The sequence below is a fragment of the Poecile atricapillus genome, chromosome 1, assembly GCF_030490865.1.
Source record: "Poecile atricapillus isolate bPoeAtr1 chromosome 1, bPoeAtr1.hap1, whole genome shotgun sequence".
Lineage (NCBI taxonomy): Eukaryota > Metazoa > Chordata > Aves > Passeriformes > Paridae > Poecile > Poecile atricapillus.
In genome coordinates, this window is record NC_081249.1 from 125758705 (window position 1) to 125775164 (window position 16460).

At 45.6% G+C, this 16460-nt stretch overlaps 1 protein-coding gene across 3 annotated transcripts in view; it reads right to left on the bottom strand.

The window, feature by feature from the left end:
* Positions 1-12684, bottom strand: part of TUB (TUB bipartite transcription factor) — a 75830-nt gene extending 63146 nt beyond the window's left edge. For all 3 annotated transcript variants that reach the window (XM_058836928.1, XM_058836919.1, XM_058836912.1), the window contains exon 1: positions 12377-12684. In XM_058836928.1, the coding sequence (XP_058692911.1) occupies positions 12377-12414 (38 nt within the window). In that variant the 5' untranslated portion in view covers positions 12415-12684. The remainder of the gene's footprint in view (positions 1-12376) is intronic.
* Between the last annotated feature and the right edge of the window lie 3776 nt (positions 12685-16460).

A 16460-nucleotide genomic window follows, 5' to 3' on the forward strand; every position in this document is an offset into this window, starting at 1 on the left:
TCAGATAGAGGAAGCTATATCACACAAAGCTGGAGACCTCTTCTAACCATATCAGATGTGATTAAACCACTTCAGGCACTGTGGGAAGCTATTTCCAAATGCATTTAAGTAAGGCAGAAAGAATGATTTTAGCTATTGGACCATTAAAAAGGAGTGAAGCTAAGATTCCCCTTTGGGTCTAATCAAAACTCATACACCAGCAGATGTTTTCTTCTCCTCTCTGATAAATAGATATGACTGTATCTTCTGGTTTCTTTATGAAACACTAATTGCCCACTGCACAGAAGGTCTAATTGATGTAGCATGTGACCACTGTTATTTGCACATTTTTCACAGCTCTAATACTTCAGTGCACAACCCATGGGTTTGTGCATATTGCAGGATACAAGGTGAGCCATTTCAGACTGAAGGAGCATCCACTGAACATCACTCAGACATTCCTCTGTTGGATTCAGAGGGCTCCATTTTCTTGCTCTCTCAGGACCTACAAAAACTGGAACAGGGTGAGGAGGTTCAGCAGAATTATGGAAAGAAAGCTGGCTGGCACAAGCTAGAAATTTCTAAGACAGCAACAGCTTCCTGTTCCAAATGTGTTTACCATTGTGGGGTGGTGTTGCACACTACCAGTGCACACACTCTTATCTTCACTAATGTCAAATTGGGGAGTGCCCAGCGTGTCTGTCTGGACTGCCAGCCCACAGCAGTGACCAGAGACTGCTCAGCCACCCTTCTGAAGCTCTGTGTGCTGGCAAACCAGGCTGTTCTCCAGGGAACACATCTGCTCCCTGCTGCTGAAAGAAGGATCTCCACCCAAGTCTAGAATGTACTTTAGAAATTCTGCTGCTGACAGTTCTTGGATGGCAGCAGAGACCTGGAATCCCACTCAAATATTTATCTGCTTTACGATTATTAAAAGATTTCATTTAAGAAAAGCTGGAAGATTATAAGGAAATACTGCCACTGACTGACAAATTTAGCCACACTATGTCCAGGCACTCTCGAGCAGCACATCCAGTATTCTCCCAAAACCAACATCAGCCAGGTACAGAGGACACACACATAAAAGGAATGAACCACAGAAAAAAAGGAAAACAAGCTTCTTTAAGTATTGAGTATCATTAGGAAACAGAGGCAGGTATTTAATGATGTAAAAAGAAAACAAATGCCTTCACTTCCCAAAATAAATAACTCAGGGAATTATTAATAATGACTCAAACACTGTTACTTATAGACATATTCTAATGGCATGAAAACAAAAAATAGAAACAGTATCATAGCCATGTCATAAAAAATTAGCAACAAGACAGATTTCATCAAGTGCAAACTGAAAAGCAAAACCATACAGAACACCACCTTTCTGTTCACTCTTTATTGCAATATGTGCTCCTGTTTGGCATTGGCAATCCAAGACCACAGCAAATGCAATATTGCAGAGCTGGCTGTAAACTAAAACCCTTTGGGCTGAATTTTCACCCCAACACACAGAGAATTACTTTGAGGATGCTTCACAATGTCAACTGGGCATATTTACAGTCCATCACACAATTCAGTGAAAACCTCTGTGCCTCTAATGTATCTTACATTTTTCTTCAGAATAAGCTTTTTCAGAAGAAAATGGGTTGTTCTTGCCAAAGAACACATAGAAACTACACTGTGTTATACGCTGTTTGTCATTTTGACTAGGCAGCACAATAGTCCTTCTCCTCCCTTCTCATTCCACCACATTAAGTATTTTCAACAGAATCTGAGCGCTCCTGAAAATCCACCCATAGACAGGTGCACAGCATTCCCTCTTTTGGAAGGCCTATACCAGCCTAAAGATAAAATACAGCTATTCTGCATGGTTTTAAACCTTTCTATTTCAAAATCTTTTTATTTTAACAGAATACAACAAGCAATATACAGGATAGTCATTCCCAGTGAGCTCCCAGTTGCCTATCTCCTTCAATCTTGGTTATAGCTTCTACTATTTGATACCATATCAGTGAAAGCATGGCTTCCAGAAACTACAGTTTGTTGTAAGTAAAATTAATTTCCTAATATCTGAAATACTTTCTTCCAAGTCTAGAGTTCACTGGATTCTTTTACCAGAAGTATCTGTAAGAGAATGACAGTTTATCAAATCCAAAGTTTATCAACTTAATGACCTCCACAGTTTCAGAACAAAATTTTGGGAAGACAGGCCCAGCACAAACCAACAAATCACCTGAAAATCCAGGCATTCATCTGAGGGGTTAGAAACACCTTTTCAAAAGAAAGAAACAAAGAGCAGAGACTTGAACACCTTAACTTGCTTATGCCACTTTTCATCTTATGCAAAGATACCTTCACATTTTTTCCAACAGAATAATCTGGAAATCACTCTGACACAAGGTGCACAGGATAGGAGAACTTTTTTCTTTCCAATACTAGTCAGAACAAGCTATATCTTGCAAATCCTAAGGCATATAGCATTAAATTAAGGGGAAGGGAAGGGAAGGGAAGGGAAGGGAAGGGAAGGGAAGGGAAGGGAAGGGAAGGGAAGGGAAGGGAAGGGAAGGGAAGGGAAGGGAAGGGAAGGGAAGGGAAGGGAAGGGAAGGGAAGGGAAGGGAAGGGAAGGGAAGGGAAGGGAAGGGAAGGGAAGGGAAGGGAAGGGAAGGGAAGGGAAGGGAAGGGAAGGGAAGGGAAGGGAAGGGAAGGGAAGGGAAGGGAAGGGAAGGGAAGGGAAGGGAAGGGAAGGGAAGGGAAGGGAAGGGAAGGGAAGGGAAGGGAAGGGAAGGGAAGGGAAGGGAAGGGAAGGGGACTTTTAATTTCATTTAAATTTCTCCTGTGCTGGTTTTTCTTGATCTTCAAAATCTGAGATTATATTCAAGCCCCAAGGAGGTAATTAAGAATTTTTCAAGCTGCATCAATACTGCCAGAATGCTACAGTATACCATTATTTGAAACAGCCAACATTTAAAAGGCATCTTACAGGATGCCTCAAACTTCTAGCAATGTCATGAACTTTTTGTTCTGATTTGATGGCCCAGTTTCTCTGGGTATTAATACGGTATTTCTTAATTAATATATCTGGCAGATCCAAGAATTATCCTAGTATTCTGAAAAGCCAGGGCCTAGATTAGGTGGGTCATAGGTGGCTAGTGCTCTTTTAATAGCCAAAAATGAATATTCCTATTTCAGACCAGATAATGAATTCTACATTAAAAGTTACATGCCCATTGTTAACTGTGCTGTGGCAGATTCCCAGCCAGCTGTACACAACCGAACACATATACAGAAAACAATTTAAATATGGCAGTCCCCAGCTCCTCCCTGACTGAACTGCACCGCGACTCCAAGGAGTGAATCACCTGTGCATTTCTGATGCGGCCCATTACCAGTGATCTGGAAAAGGGGTCCGAGGGTTCCCTCAGTCTACAGACACACCAGGTTGGGTGGGAGGGCTGATCTGCTGGAGAGCAGAAGGCTTTGCAAGAGGACAGGCTGAATTGATGGGCCAAGACCAGCTGCAGGAGGTTCAACAAGGTCAAGTGCTGAGTCCTGTCCTGGGGTCACAACAACTGCAGGCAGTGCTACAGGCTGGGGGTGGAGTGGCTGAGAAGCTACCCAGTGGAAAAGGACCTGGGGGTGCTCTTTAACAGCAGATGGACACTCAGCAAGAGGGTGCCCAGGTGGCCAAGGTGGCCAGTGGCATCCTGGCCTGGAGCAGCAATAGCGAGTCTGGCAGGACCAGGGCAGGAATTGACCCCTGTGCTGGGCACTGGTGAGGCCACACCTGGAGTGCTGTGCCCAGCTCTGGGCCCCTCACTGCAAAACAGACATTGAGGGGCTGGAGAGAGCCCAGAGAAGGGAACAGAGCTGGGGAAGGGTCTGGAGCACAAGTCCTGTGAGGAGCAGCTGAGGGAGCTGGGGGTGTTCAGCCTGGAAGAGGCTCAGGGGGGAGCTTAATGCTTTCCACAGCTACCTGAAAGAAGGCTGTAGCCAGGTGGGGGTTGGTACCTTCTCCCAAGTAATTTGCAATAGGATGAGAGAAAACAGGCTTAAGTTGTGCCAGGTCAGGTTTAGACAGGATATGAGGAAAAACTTCTTCACTGAAACATTTGTCAAGCCTTGGAACAGGCTGTCCAGAGACCCTAGAGGTATTTAAAACCTGTGTTAGATGTAGCTCTTAGGGACATGGGTTAGTGGTGAACTTGGAAATTTGGGATAAATGGTTGGACTTGATGATCTTGGAGATCTTTGCTGACCAAAAGATTATATGATTGCAGAGATGTAACAATGCACTACATGCAGAGGTATGTGAGCTCTCTCTTAAGGACACACAATAAAACAATGTTAATGTTACTCCAGGGCAAGCACGAAAAGTTTCTCTAAAACATTACACATCACTTTTTAAATCTGCAGCAACAGCCTGTGGAATGATTTAAGATTCAGTAACCTGGAAGAATCAATTATCAAGGTCTGACTCAGTGGTGTGTAGAGACACCTTTAAAGTTATTTAACACTGCTTTACAGATGCAGTGTCCCAAATGAGGCATTATTCACCCGAACAACTGAGCTGAAGTTTTAGCACAGAAGACTTCAAGCAATCCCTAGGTTTGCAAAACACTGTTAAATGGAAATTCACACTCCTGGCTTGAGTATTGGGATTTATAACTGCCAAAAATAGTGGGATGAATTCCAGGGTACAGTATGTGTCTTAGTCTTTCGGTTTCCACTCAACTTGATAGGAGCAGTTAGTCTAAGTCATTGTCTGGACAAGTTATCTACTCTTTAATTTCCACAGTACATTCAACAATTTCCTCAAATTTTCAGAAGTGAGAATTGCTACATGATGCAATGTAATTTGTTTTTGCTGCTGTTACCGCAGCCAAGTGAAATGCTGCTGTAGTAGTAAGGGCTAGCAACAACCTGTTCTGAAAAAAAACAGACCTGTTTTCCTTATGTTGCTTGCTGTGGCACAGGAACAGCTAATGTAGACACCTAGTCTTCAACTTCATTCATTTTGCTTTTAAACTGATACCAAATTTGAAAGACAGAACTGTTCAGATCCCTTCCCTAACTGTAGATCAAATACCAATGTACTTGTATTTCACTTGCAAATACAATTTCCAACTTAGTCATCATTTGAAGCTAATCAAGGAATTTCTTCATCTCATAATATCTCATCTGCCAGTAGTTAGAACTGTGATTGGAATTAAAATTACCATTAAAAACTTCATGCTGTGGTTTCATTACCTGTGTCAAATGAGTTACAATAATCATGAATTATGATATTCACAGGCTTGTGTTAACATGCATCACAACAGGGATCACGAGGTTTCTACTGAAATTTGCAATTCAAGACTTAATTTTCATAAACATCTGATAATCCAAGCTAGAACTCAACTTCATGAAAGAATGACTCGGGCACTTGCATTGTCAGAGAGCAAGGTAAGTGTGTCACTCACAAGAATATTGGCATATTCATGCATTATAGACCACTTGCCCTTATTTGCTCAGCTAAAACATGAGCTCAGAGAAAGGGATGGTACCAATCCAATCCCCTTTTAAGTCAGTAGAAAGGCTCTGGTGCCACCTCTTTGTGGCAGCTCCCTGCAAGCAACCACAAAACTGCAGGGATGGCAGAGGGCAGCCCAAGTCTCTATAGCACCCCTGCTTTCAGGGGGAAGGACGCTGGTCTGAATGCACAAAATCAATATCCAAACTGCAAAGTTCTTGTCCTGGCAGAAGCAGTTGCTCTCCCCAGCTCTGTAGGGCCTACTGCATTTCCCTGAAGGAGGAAGTGTTTTCAATTGGGTCCCCATTTCCCTTTAAGGATAAAAAATAGATAAATATGTAATCCCTCAACTTAATAACAATACAAAAGTATGAAACCTACTTCTGCAGTAATCACTGAAAGGGAAAGAATATATATCTTTTAATTTCTTATTAACATAAAATAAAATACAAAACTATCATAAAAGTAATGTAATTATAGAGCAAACTGAGCTTTTAAAGGGTCATGAAGCTACACTATGTAGATATAAACTACATAAATTACACTGCCATCAAGGGTTAGATAAAACAGCCTGGCGTAAAATAACTGTCAGGGAAAAAAGTTTTGTCTTTTATGACATATACTCTTCCAAAATAATTATTCCAGTCTTTCCACCTTCTCCCACTGTTACCTTTGTACACTCTATACACCCATCCCTGAGAGCACATCTCCTTATCTAAGCCAATATCCCCTGACTTCCCATTTTCTTAGGAACAGATAGCCTAAAGAAACTAATGATCATATGCCTGTAATAAAAATGAAAAGAAAAAAAAAAACAAAAACAAACATGCCAGCAATCACCCTGAGCTTTCCACTTGCATTTTGTGCCCCTTTCTTGTACCTGCTTTCTAAACTGAAAATTTTCCAGCCTGAAGACTGCCTTGCTGTGTACCTGTGTGTTATCAGCATTATGTAGATGACAGCAGGGCCCAGAGAGGTGTTACATTCTCAGCTGAGAGTCCTCAGAACTTGCTGGTATCATCATCTCCCTGCCATTACATCAAGATAAAAGAGATTGCAAAACTGTGGGAAAACAGTTCTTCCGTCCCTGCCCCCTGTGTGTAGCACAGACCTGTCACCAAGAAGGGCATCTCCTGGTCCCAGTTACTGGCCTTCACATCATACAGGAACAAAAGGTTCAGCAGGAAGCGAGATACAAAATAAACACTCATTTTAATATCCATGCTTAAGGCATTAGTCTTTGAGTACACCACTGTAAATACTAATATTAATTCTCAATAATCTGCAAAATAAATAATTTCAGCTTTTAAAAATTGCAAATGTACTAACCACTTAAGTAACACAACGAGAAGTTGGGATGGGTTTCTTTAAAAGCTAAATAACAATAAAATACCAATTAAATAGCAAGTGTTTACAGAGAAGAGTATCTTCTGCAGGCGCCATACAGCTGGCAAGACAGAATTCTATTTTCGTGAATAATCTCTAAGTAGGAAAGAGAACAGAAAAAGAGGCAAGAAGAGCAAGATGTAGGGAAAAATGGCAAAAAGAAATCTGTTCATCAGTTGAAAGAACAGAAAAGCATGAATTAGAAAATAAGTCATTAGTGTGAGAGGAAGAAAAACGAGGAGGAAGTGTGAAAAGAATCCAGCTCCCTAGAATGGCAATTTTTAGTTACTAAATAAAAAGTACCACCTTCCAGAAAAACTGCTGCTTGCATGTCTAAATGGATGCCACTCCAGGGAATGTCCAAAAACCCTCAGGCATAATAATCCAAACTGTCCGACTCAGGGAAGTGCAAGAGGAGAGACATTACATTTCATATCCACTTCCCGGCTGTGATCCAAATCTGGCACAGATGGCTTGGAAATGATTGTCACTGCCAGGAACCTGCAAATGATTGTTGCTACCAGAAACACATTGGCCTGTGAAAAAATCAGTTTTCGTCTCAATCTGGCCGCCAATGCTGCAAAGGTGGTGGGGGTGGCCGTGCTCTGGGACAGCTGCTGCATCACTTACTGTCACAATGCCTGTGCAAGGGGTGGCAAAGCCCCTGACTTAAATCCACCTCTGGCACATTGCAAAGCACAAGACAGCGAGGTTTCACGCCCAGCTCTGCAGCTCATCTCTCTCGAGCCTTGTCCCATTTCCATTTAAGCCAACACCCTGCAACTTCCACGGCTCGGGATACTTATTTTCCCCACCTCTGTTTTCTGCCTGGTTGATTTAGGCTACCAGCTTCGGGGTAACAATTGCCTCTGCCATCTCCCTCACACTGATGCTGGGCAAGCCACCTTTGATCTCTGCTGGAGTCGCTATGCACCGCAGCAGGAGCACTCCATGCAAGAGCACAGAGTTCCATTAAGGGAGAGCTCTAACTTAAATGTTTTAAAAGCACAGGACCAGGCTAATTTTATACACTGAACAGCCTGAGACAAGACAGCCTGTTTCAGAGAAGAGGGCAGACACAGTCTTTGAACTCTTTTCCTTAGAAAAAGCAGCTCTTGTAAATTATCCATGCCATTCCCCACGCTGGGAGCCCGCCTGCCTTGTGATGCTCTCGGTCACAAACCGCACCTTGAAGCAAGGTGAGCACTCCACCTGCACCGCTGCCTTCACAATGCCAAAACTCAAGGGTATGGAATATCTCACTACTCAACAACATGCACAGAAACAAGTGTGGGATACCCTTGGTCTTCAAGGCCGTTCTTGTTCCAGGAATTGTTTACACATCACACTTTCAGAAATCTTCTTATCTGCCCTAATTGCGATGATTCATGAATTTACAACCCAGCTGCGCTCCACAATTTTCTTCCAACTGTAATCCTTGCCTCTGCAAGTAAATAACTTGTGACTGTTTATAGCTGCAATATCTAAGCACAGCCTTAAAACTTCAGAGCAAATTCCTGAAAGCTACAAAAATTGAGCATAATAAAAGCTGTCACAAACAAAAATAATGTGTATTATTACCACCATCATGTACGCATCAAGACATATTATGCCACTGCAAACGCAGGCTGTGTGATCTGCTCTCTTCAGTGCCTTTAGTGCCTTCAGTGCCAAGTGCCAGGTCCCCCCAGGGCACAGTTCATGGGGTGCCCACAGGCCATGGCAGGTTTATCCACACAAACCAAGGCTCAGCAGCATCACACAGACACTTACAGAGACCTCTGGGGACTTGTATTAAATTGATTCCTGTGTGGATTGGGCTTTTCAGCTGGTGGTGTTTAGGTATTCCTCATGGAACAGGTTAGCTCGTTGTATAAATGCTGCTTTTAAAGTTACAGGATCAAGATTTATTGTTAAAGAAGCAGCTGAAAACATAAGAACAAATAATAATAATAGAGACTGGGGCCTCACTGTAACCAAGCTTACTGATTCTTTCATCTTACTGAGCAGCAGTTTTATTTGACTGCAGTTTTACAGTATGAGGAATGTCTTCACTTATTCAAGACACACCAGCATAAAATAAAAAATGAATATGTTCTATTTAAGAAATGCTATAAATTAAAAATGAGTTCAAGAAAAAGATATTGAACAAAAACACACTTTTGAACAAAAACCTGAACTCCTGTGAATTTGTAGTGATTCCCAGACATTTCTGCATTGTATTTTCTACTGGAAACTGGTGAAGGATTCCAAAGGAAAGTACTACTGGGCTTGACAACATAATTCTTCAAGAAGCTACATCTTACTCTCAACTTCCATTGCAAACCACTTTTGGGGCTGGGGGCAGCTACAGGGACTGCAACTGATTTATTTTTAATTGTGTCTAAACTATTTTGAATCTTTATCATAAAGCAGAGACATTGTTAAAAACAGGTACAATTTAAAGAATTCCTAGCTCATTGTACTTGATGTCTAGCTTTATGTAAGTGCCTAATCATATGCCTAAATTTCCATCCACGAAAGGTGTTTCATGAAAATAAAAGCAATATATTTACTTATAAAAAACAGCTTTCCAACTATTTTTCATAACATTAGCGAACTGAAATCCCATCCTGTGGCTATTAGTGTTTCAAAAGCAGAATACATAAGAGAGAATGAAAAGAGATAAGGGTAAATACTGAAACCACAAACTCACAAATAATACGAATCTTTTATTGACCTCAGCACAAACTGGCACTGACACTGAAAAAATTGCCTATTTTTTGTTAACTCACTCAAAATGTTCTCAGCATCTTAAAAGGGGAAGTATAAGTTTGTGAGTTGTGGACACACAGGTGGATTGCTTAATGAATTGTACATGACACACATGGAACTGTCTCCCTCTGGCTCATTTCACTTGAAAGGAAAAATATGACATTTTACTAGCAGAAATACAATCCTTCTCTGCCTGAGTTAACTCAGGTATATAGCTGCACATACATTCCACTGCTGGAAGGATACATCTTTCCAGAGTTCAGCATGCCCAGCAGCCTATGCAGTCCCCTACACTAGCAGCAGTGACACTCATGGCTGTCACATGCCACCAAGACCATAAAAAAGGTGGTGAGCCTTCCTCTAAGCTGTGAGAGTCAGCAACCACTGAACTCCCCACAGTAAACAAGAATGCAAAGCAAGAGGGAACATAAGCATGGGGCATTTTGCTCTCAGAGAGAAGATGAACTGGTCCAAGGGATGCACATCAGGTCTCTCCTCCTGATGTATTTCACTCCCTTGAGATGGTACTTCGACCTAATTTACTCATACAGCGCTTTCACGTGTAAACTCAGTCGCATATGCATTCACAAGCCACTGCTTCCTGGGCAAGTATGTTTAGGGGATCCTGGAAGACCCTTTACACACACAAGTCCAATAAGATTTGCAATGATACTCAAGAATTACCTCTGAAGACTGAAAAATAAGGCAGCTTCTTGAAAGAATGCTGTTAGAAGCCTAAATATAGACACTTCAGAGCAGAGCCATGGTTTGGTTACCTTTTGGTTTCAGGCAGTCCTCAGCAGTTTCTGACCATAAACACATCGTTAACATTCAAGAATCATATTGTATTAGAAAAGCTGAGTACCAGCAAATCTGTACTTCTCTGAAGATTTGCTGCTTTGCCTCCCTTTGTTTCTCCGTGCTGCACTGAGAAGAAGCAGAGATGTTTTATTTCCCTCTTCGAGGCCACTGCTATAAAACCCCTCAACAAAGTTTTGGCATTGGCCTCTGCAGAGCCTTGTGTACAGCGAGAGAACAGAGAAACTGTTCCACTGCTGCTAGGATGAGCCATGAACAGCTGTTCCTCTGGTATTTCTGTCCTCATTACAAGGCTTCAAATTGCATCAGAATGCATCCACTAGTCGTTTTTGAAGCCTTATTGCCAATTCCTTACATCTTTTCAAAATGCATGGGCTGAAAGTGCTATTGCTGAGAGAGTGGCAATATTCTCAGATTCATTGTAATCATGTTTCTTTCTTTCTAATTCCTCAACTGATTTGAACTATGATGTGTGCATATCAAAATAGCAGATTTCCACTCGTGCAGTTATCTTGGTTTTTTTTTTCTCTGCATTAGGGAGTGATGTATTTGTGCTCACGTTGCATACATTGTGGCATACGTCTGCTACAAACACTGTCATTGAGAATGTGGCAAACTACAACTGACCTGCTTAAGCAGCTGTCTTTGTTTTAAAATGCTCTCTGTACATATTCTTAATTCCGTGATTCTCTACCAACAACAAAAATAAAAGGTTTATCACAGAATCAACTAGGTTGGAAAAAGACCTCTGAAATCACCTAGTCCAACCTATGACCAAATACCACCTTGTCAACACGACCATGGCACTGAATGCCACATCCAGTTATTCCTTGAACACCTCCAGGGATGGTGACTCCCTCCTGGGCAGCTCCTTCCAATATCCAATCATCCTTTTTCGCGAAGAACCTTTTCTTAACGTCCAACCCAAACCTCCCCTGGCGCACCTTAAGACTGTGTCCTCTCGTCCCACATTACTGTATCTACCTTGTTTCACTTACAAACAAACGAAAGAAACATGCTTTCTGTCTTTTTCAGAGTGCCCTGTTAAACCCCTCGTGATTTAGTTTTGTAAAAATTCAGCTTGAGAAAGACACTTTAAGGAAAACTAGAAATAAATAAAAAAACCCAAACGCATAATGCTAATATACTCTGAACAGCAGATTCGGAAAGGGGTCTATTACTAGAACAGCCCATCCCGCCCGGGGAGAAATATTCGGCTCGGTTTCCCCTCGGTCCGGCAAGTCCGGCACAAACTATTCCCCGGTTCCGGCCGCAGAGGCTCCCGCCGCAGCCCCGGGCGCTCGGGGCCGGGCAGGGCAGGGGGCTCGGCGCCCCCGGGGCCGGCTGGGCTGACGCACGGGGCTCCCGGGCCGCCGCCGCGGCTCCCGTAGCTTATGGCAACGGCGGAGCCAATGGCAGCCGCGGGCCGGGCGCTGCCATGGCGATCCCGCTCCCCGCCATGGCGGCACGGCCGGCCGCGGCCGCATCGCCCGCCCGCAGCCCCGCACCGGGAGCCGCCGCCGGCGGGGGCAGCGCGGGCCCGGCGCCCGAGCCCGGGGCGCGGCGGCCGCCACCGACGGCGCAGCGCTCCGCCCGCCGCGGGGCAGGACAGCTCGGCGCCCTGCCCGCTCCCCGCGGCGCTGACAGCTCGCCCCGAGAGCAGCCCCCGAACTTCGCGGAGCGGCACCGGCCCGAAGTTGGGAGGCGGGACCGGGCGTCCTAGCGGGGAGCGCCCGCACGGGCCGGCCCGCGATCCGCTGCCCCCGGCGGGACCCGCCGCCGCCCCGCCGCGCCCCGCGGAGGGTCCGACCGCCCCGGCCCCGCGACCGAGGCGCGGGCTCCGGCGGGGACCCCCCGAGGGGCGGCGGCTCCTGCCCGGGGGCAGCCCCGGTGCCCCTGCCCCACCCGCCGCCTCCCGCGGGGTCTCCCCCTACCTGTAAGGGATCCAGTCCGCCTGGTGCCGCGAACTCATCTCTCCCCGGCGACGCTGCCCGGAGCCGAGGAGGCGGACGCGGCCGCTGCTGCCCGAGTCGGAACCCGCCACGGCGCGGGCAGCATCCTCCGTCCGGGGCGGGGGCGGGCGGCGCGCCGGTTATCCCGGCAGCGGCCGCAGAAACATCCCCCCGGGGAGGGCTCCCAGCGGCGGGCCGGGCTGCATGGGGAGGGGGCGGCCGGGGGCAGCGGGAGGCGGCTCCCAGCCCTTCCTCCCTGCCCGGAGCGGCGGCTGAGTCGCGCACCGGAGCGGGGAGGGGCGGGGGAAGGGCCAGCGGCGGGCAGGGAAAGGCAGGGCAGCAGCGCCGCGTCCCCGCTGCCGCTACCCGCCCGCCCCCCCGCTGCCGCCGCCGCCGCGCTCAGGCATCGCCCGGGCGAGGCGGTCCCGCCGCCAGAGTCGAGCCGAACCGAGCCGGCCCCCGCACCGGGCCCGCCCCTGCCCCGTCAGCCTCGCCGCCGCCGGGCATTTGCGGGCGGCGCGGCCGCAGGGAACGGGAGCGGGCACGGGCTGCACTCGGCTCGGCTCGGCACAGCCCGCACCGGCATCGGCAGAGACCCAGCCAGGCTGGCCGGGCAGCCCGCTGCTGACCGGGGCGTGCAGAGGTGCGAGGAGAGCGCAGCCTGCACGCAGGCTCCTCTCAGCCCAGCCCACCGCCAAAATGTATGAATTGCAGCAACTCAACCCAAAATGGTCGAGGAACCACGGCCTGGGGGCTGTTAGTAAGAGCTTACCGCGGCCCTTAAGGGAGAATGCAAGGTTTCGGTTCGCTAACAGAGGACCGATGCCTTGCGGTGATGAGAGCTTTTGGGATCTTGGTGGTCGCAGCCGCCTCTGCCGGCCCTGCACCGCCGCGAGCGCCGGCAGCTCTCCTGGGAAAACCATGGTGGAAAGCTGAGGCTGGCTGGGAGCAGAGCACAGTCACGGCACCCTGAGGAACCCACCTTTTGCTGCACGGGTGTGCTACAGGCCACCATCCTCTCAGCGCAGCAAGACCAGCTCTGCTCCAGCTCTACAGCCACAGCAGAAGTAAAGCCCTTTTAAACCATGTAAATCCCGTGTCAGATTATAAGCTTATAGAAGCGGTTACTTGACTTCATGGAAGAAACATGACCTGAGGGAAAAAAAATCAGTGAAAGATAAGGATTAATGAAAAATACTATCTCTAGTTGCTTTGAATAAATGCCAGTCTGGTCCCTAGTATCTCAAAAAGTTTTGTTGTAGGTAGCATTTGTAGTGCATATGGGAGAGATATTTAAAGAAAACTTATGAGTCAACTAAAGTCACCTTTTCTCCCAAAACCAGCGTTGGGAAATAAACAACCAAAGAGTTAAATGTGGCACTCACTGTACCTTGGAAAGGTTTAGATAGTGAGGGGCACCCTTAGAGACAAAGATGTGAAGCTATGACCTGCGAAGCCATACCCAAATTGCAACAGTGGTCTTCTGCCTGATGTGTGAACTCATCTGGAAGAAGGTTATGGTACAGGTTATCCTATCACAAGGACTGCAGAAGCAAAAGGAAAGATGAATGATTAAGGCACTGGAAATATGCACATGTGAGCAGAGAGTTAAAAAAAAAAATAGTTTCAAAAAAAGAAAAGCTTCAGCCTCATCTCTAAGAAAATAGAGATGGGAAGTTTAAAGGTACGTGCCTAGAAATGGTAGAGTAGAACAGAAAAAGAGCCCTCATTTTGGATTTATAGCATAAAAAGCAAGGAGACTATTATAGCTTAGCAAATTATAAGCAGATTGAAGAAGATACTTTTTCACTCAACATAACTCTATTGGATTCACTACCAAAGATCATGGCTGGGGCCAGGAAGCCAGCAGAGTCAACAGAAGATGGCATGCTTAGCAGCCAACACAAACGTTATCATATTCCTCACTGTCATGAGCTGTCAGAGGCTATTTTAAATCCAGAAACCAGAATTTAAACCTGTTCCAGAAGTCCAAACGAGATCTGTTTTTAAGGAAGAATTCTCACTTAACCATACAAATAAAACATTGTGCTGCTTTCTTGACCAGTGTCAGGTACTGGATTCGACAGACCTTGCTCCATTCCAGTCAGGCACAACCTGGAGCTGTGAAATAATGGGCTTCACCGCCACCTGGCAGTGTTATTAGCATGAGGAGGCGGCTGAGGAGAGATTCCCATCTCCTGGTACTAAGCTGCGTGCTTTTTAAGCACTGAGGCTTCTGCTGAAGAGATGAAAGACTAAAGAAGAGCTTCCTCTCTTCAGAGGCATAAGTTCTCAAGACTGATGATTAGAATATCTATTTTCAAAAAGCTGTAAGTGTAAGGGTTGGTAGATGAGCAAATGCACACACATCAAAAAGATGCCTCTGAACTTTGGAGTGATACAAAATTTCGAAGTGCTTTACTGCCATTTGACAGCCCAAGAACACATTTGTATTCACAGATACAAAGCATACAGGGTTACCAGGTGTTCAAAGTGGGAGACTGCCAGGGTGCCCTGAAAGATGGGTATGCACAGAGCATAGTGTCCACCTAGGGAAAGCTGACAGAGGAGAAGAAAGATAAGGAATATTTTATGGGAAGAAGGGGAAAACAATTTTCTGCCATTTTATCTGCTTTTGAATGCCTTACTTATGCCCCCAACCCTTTTCCTCATCCCCCCCTGCCCTGATTCTCCTTCATCCCTTTACCATCTCTGGCAAATACTGTTTATATGGTTTCACTGTCCAGCTTTGGCTCTCTCTCAGCAGCAATGCTCTGCCTCCACTTCTGAAGCAGCCGAGTGGAGTGGAAAGGTGAATACCAGTCCTCTGCAGCTGGCAGCCTGAAGAGCGGGGTTACTGCACACCTCTAGCTCTGAGCAGGGTCACAACTCACCAGCCTTCTATGGATGTCCCTCTGCTTTGTCTGTGTGGCACACAGAGCTATCTCTGAATGACAGGGCAAGTGTAGCAGAGAAATCCTTGTCAGGAGGAGGACTGACTGAGGTTCTTACTGTGTAAGAAGCCTCGAGATTGCCCTTGACCTGCAGATCCATTCACTGGCATCTCGAGTAATTCTCAGCAGCTCAGGGAAGACCTGGCCTCACACACACAGGTTTTTACCAAGCATTAAATCAACAAAAGCCAGGAAAAAGCACCAGCATGTAACAAATAACCCTGACATACCACGATGATTTCTAAGTGCTCTCTGTGAATAGAGCTGTACTACTAAAAAGCTTTGTTTAATTAGTTTCAGATGCCAGCCTGATGGGCAAGGCAGCCGTTTAGAGAAACTGCTTTAAAGGTTCGAGGACTGATACATGAAACAGCAGCGACGCAGATGCAAACCTGTCTCCTCCGCTGCCAGACATGTCTCACTGAGCAACATCTTCGTCTATATACAGTCTGCCATCTTTCCAATTATCCCTGTTTTGTCCTCTGTGTAAAATAAGTGTCCCACTAATACATTTTTATGTTGAGGTGATGAATAATACAACACAAACTGTATCTAACAGTTGAAAACACCTGCATTTGCAACAGAAAGCCTTCTGGCAATCTGGGTAGAGAGCAAGACATCAAAGCAGAAGCACTGTTGAAAGGGAGCCTGGAGAATCTAAGAAAGCAGTAAAATAAGAAACTGATGTAAGCTCTTTCCTAAATGTACTTCGTAGATTCGTTACTTTTAAGTCTAATTTTCCCATAATGAGGAAATTAATTTTTTTATTGTTTAGCCTGTAAAAAAACCAAAATTAGTAAATGTATATACTGATTTTAAAAAGAGCAGAGAGTATCTTTTACAGAGTGGTTTTTTATCTATCTACAGTCCTTTGTATTTCTTTCTAGGCCCACTGTTACATCTGCACTGCTGAGCACGGCGCTGTTCAGAGCTTGTGTGTTACAGAGAGAAAGGTCTGCATGTTGTATGCCCGAGGTTTCCTACACCTCAGAGCTGCTACGATAGGCTCAGGTTATGTATTGAATTCAATTCTTGCCTCGTTTGCCTTTTTAGCTGGAAAAAAAAGGTTGGTTTTAGGAAAGGGAAGGTATAGTAATGAGCTCAATAACCCC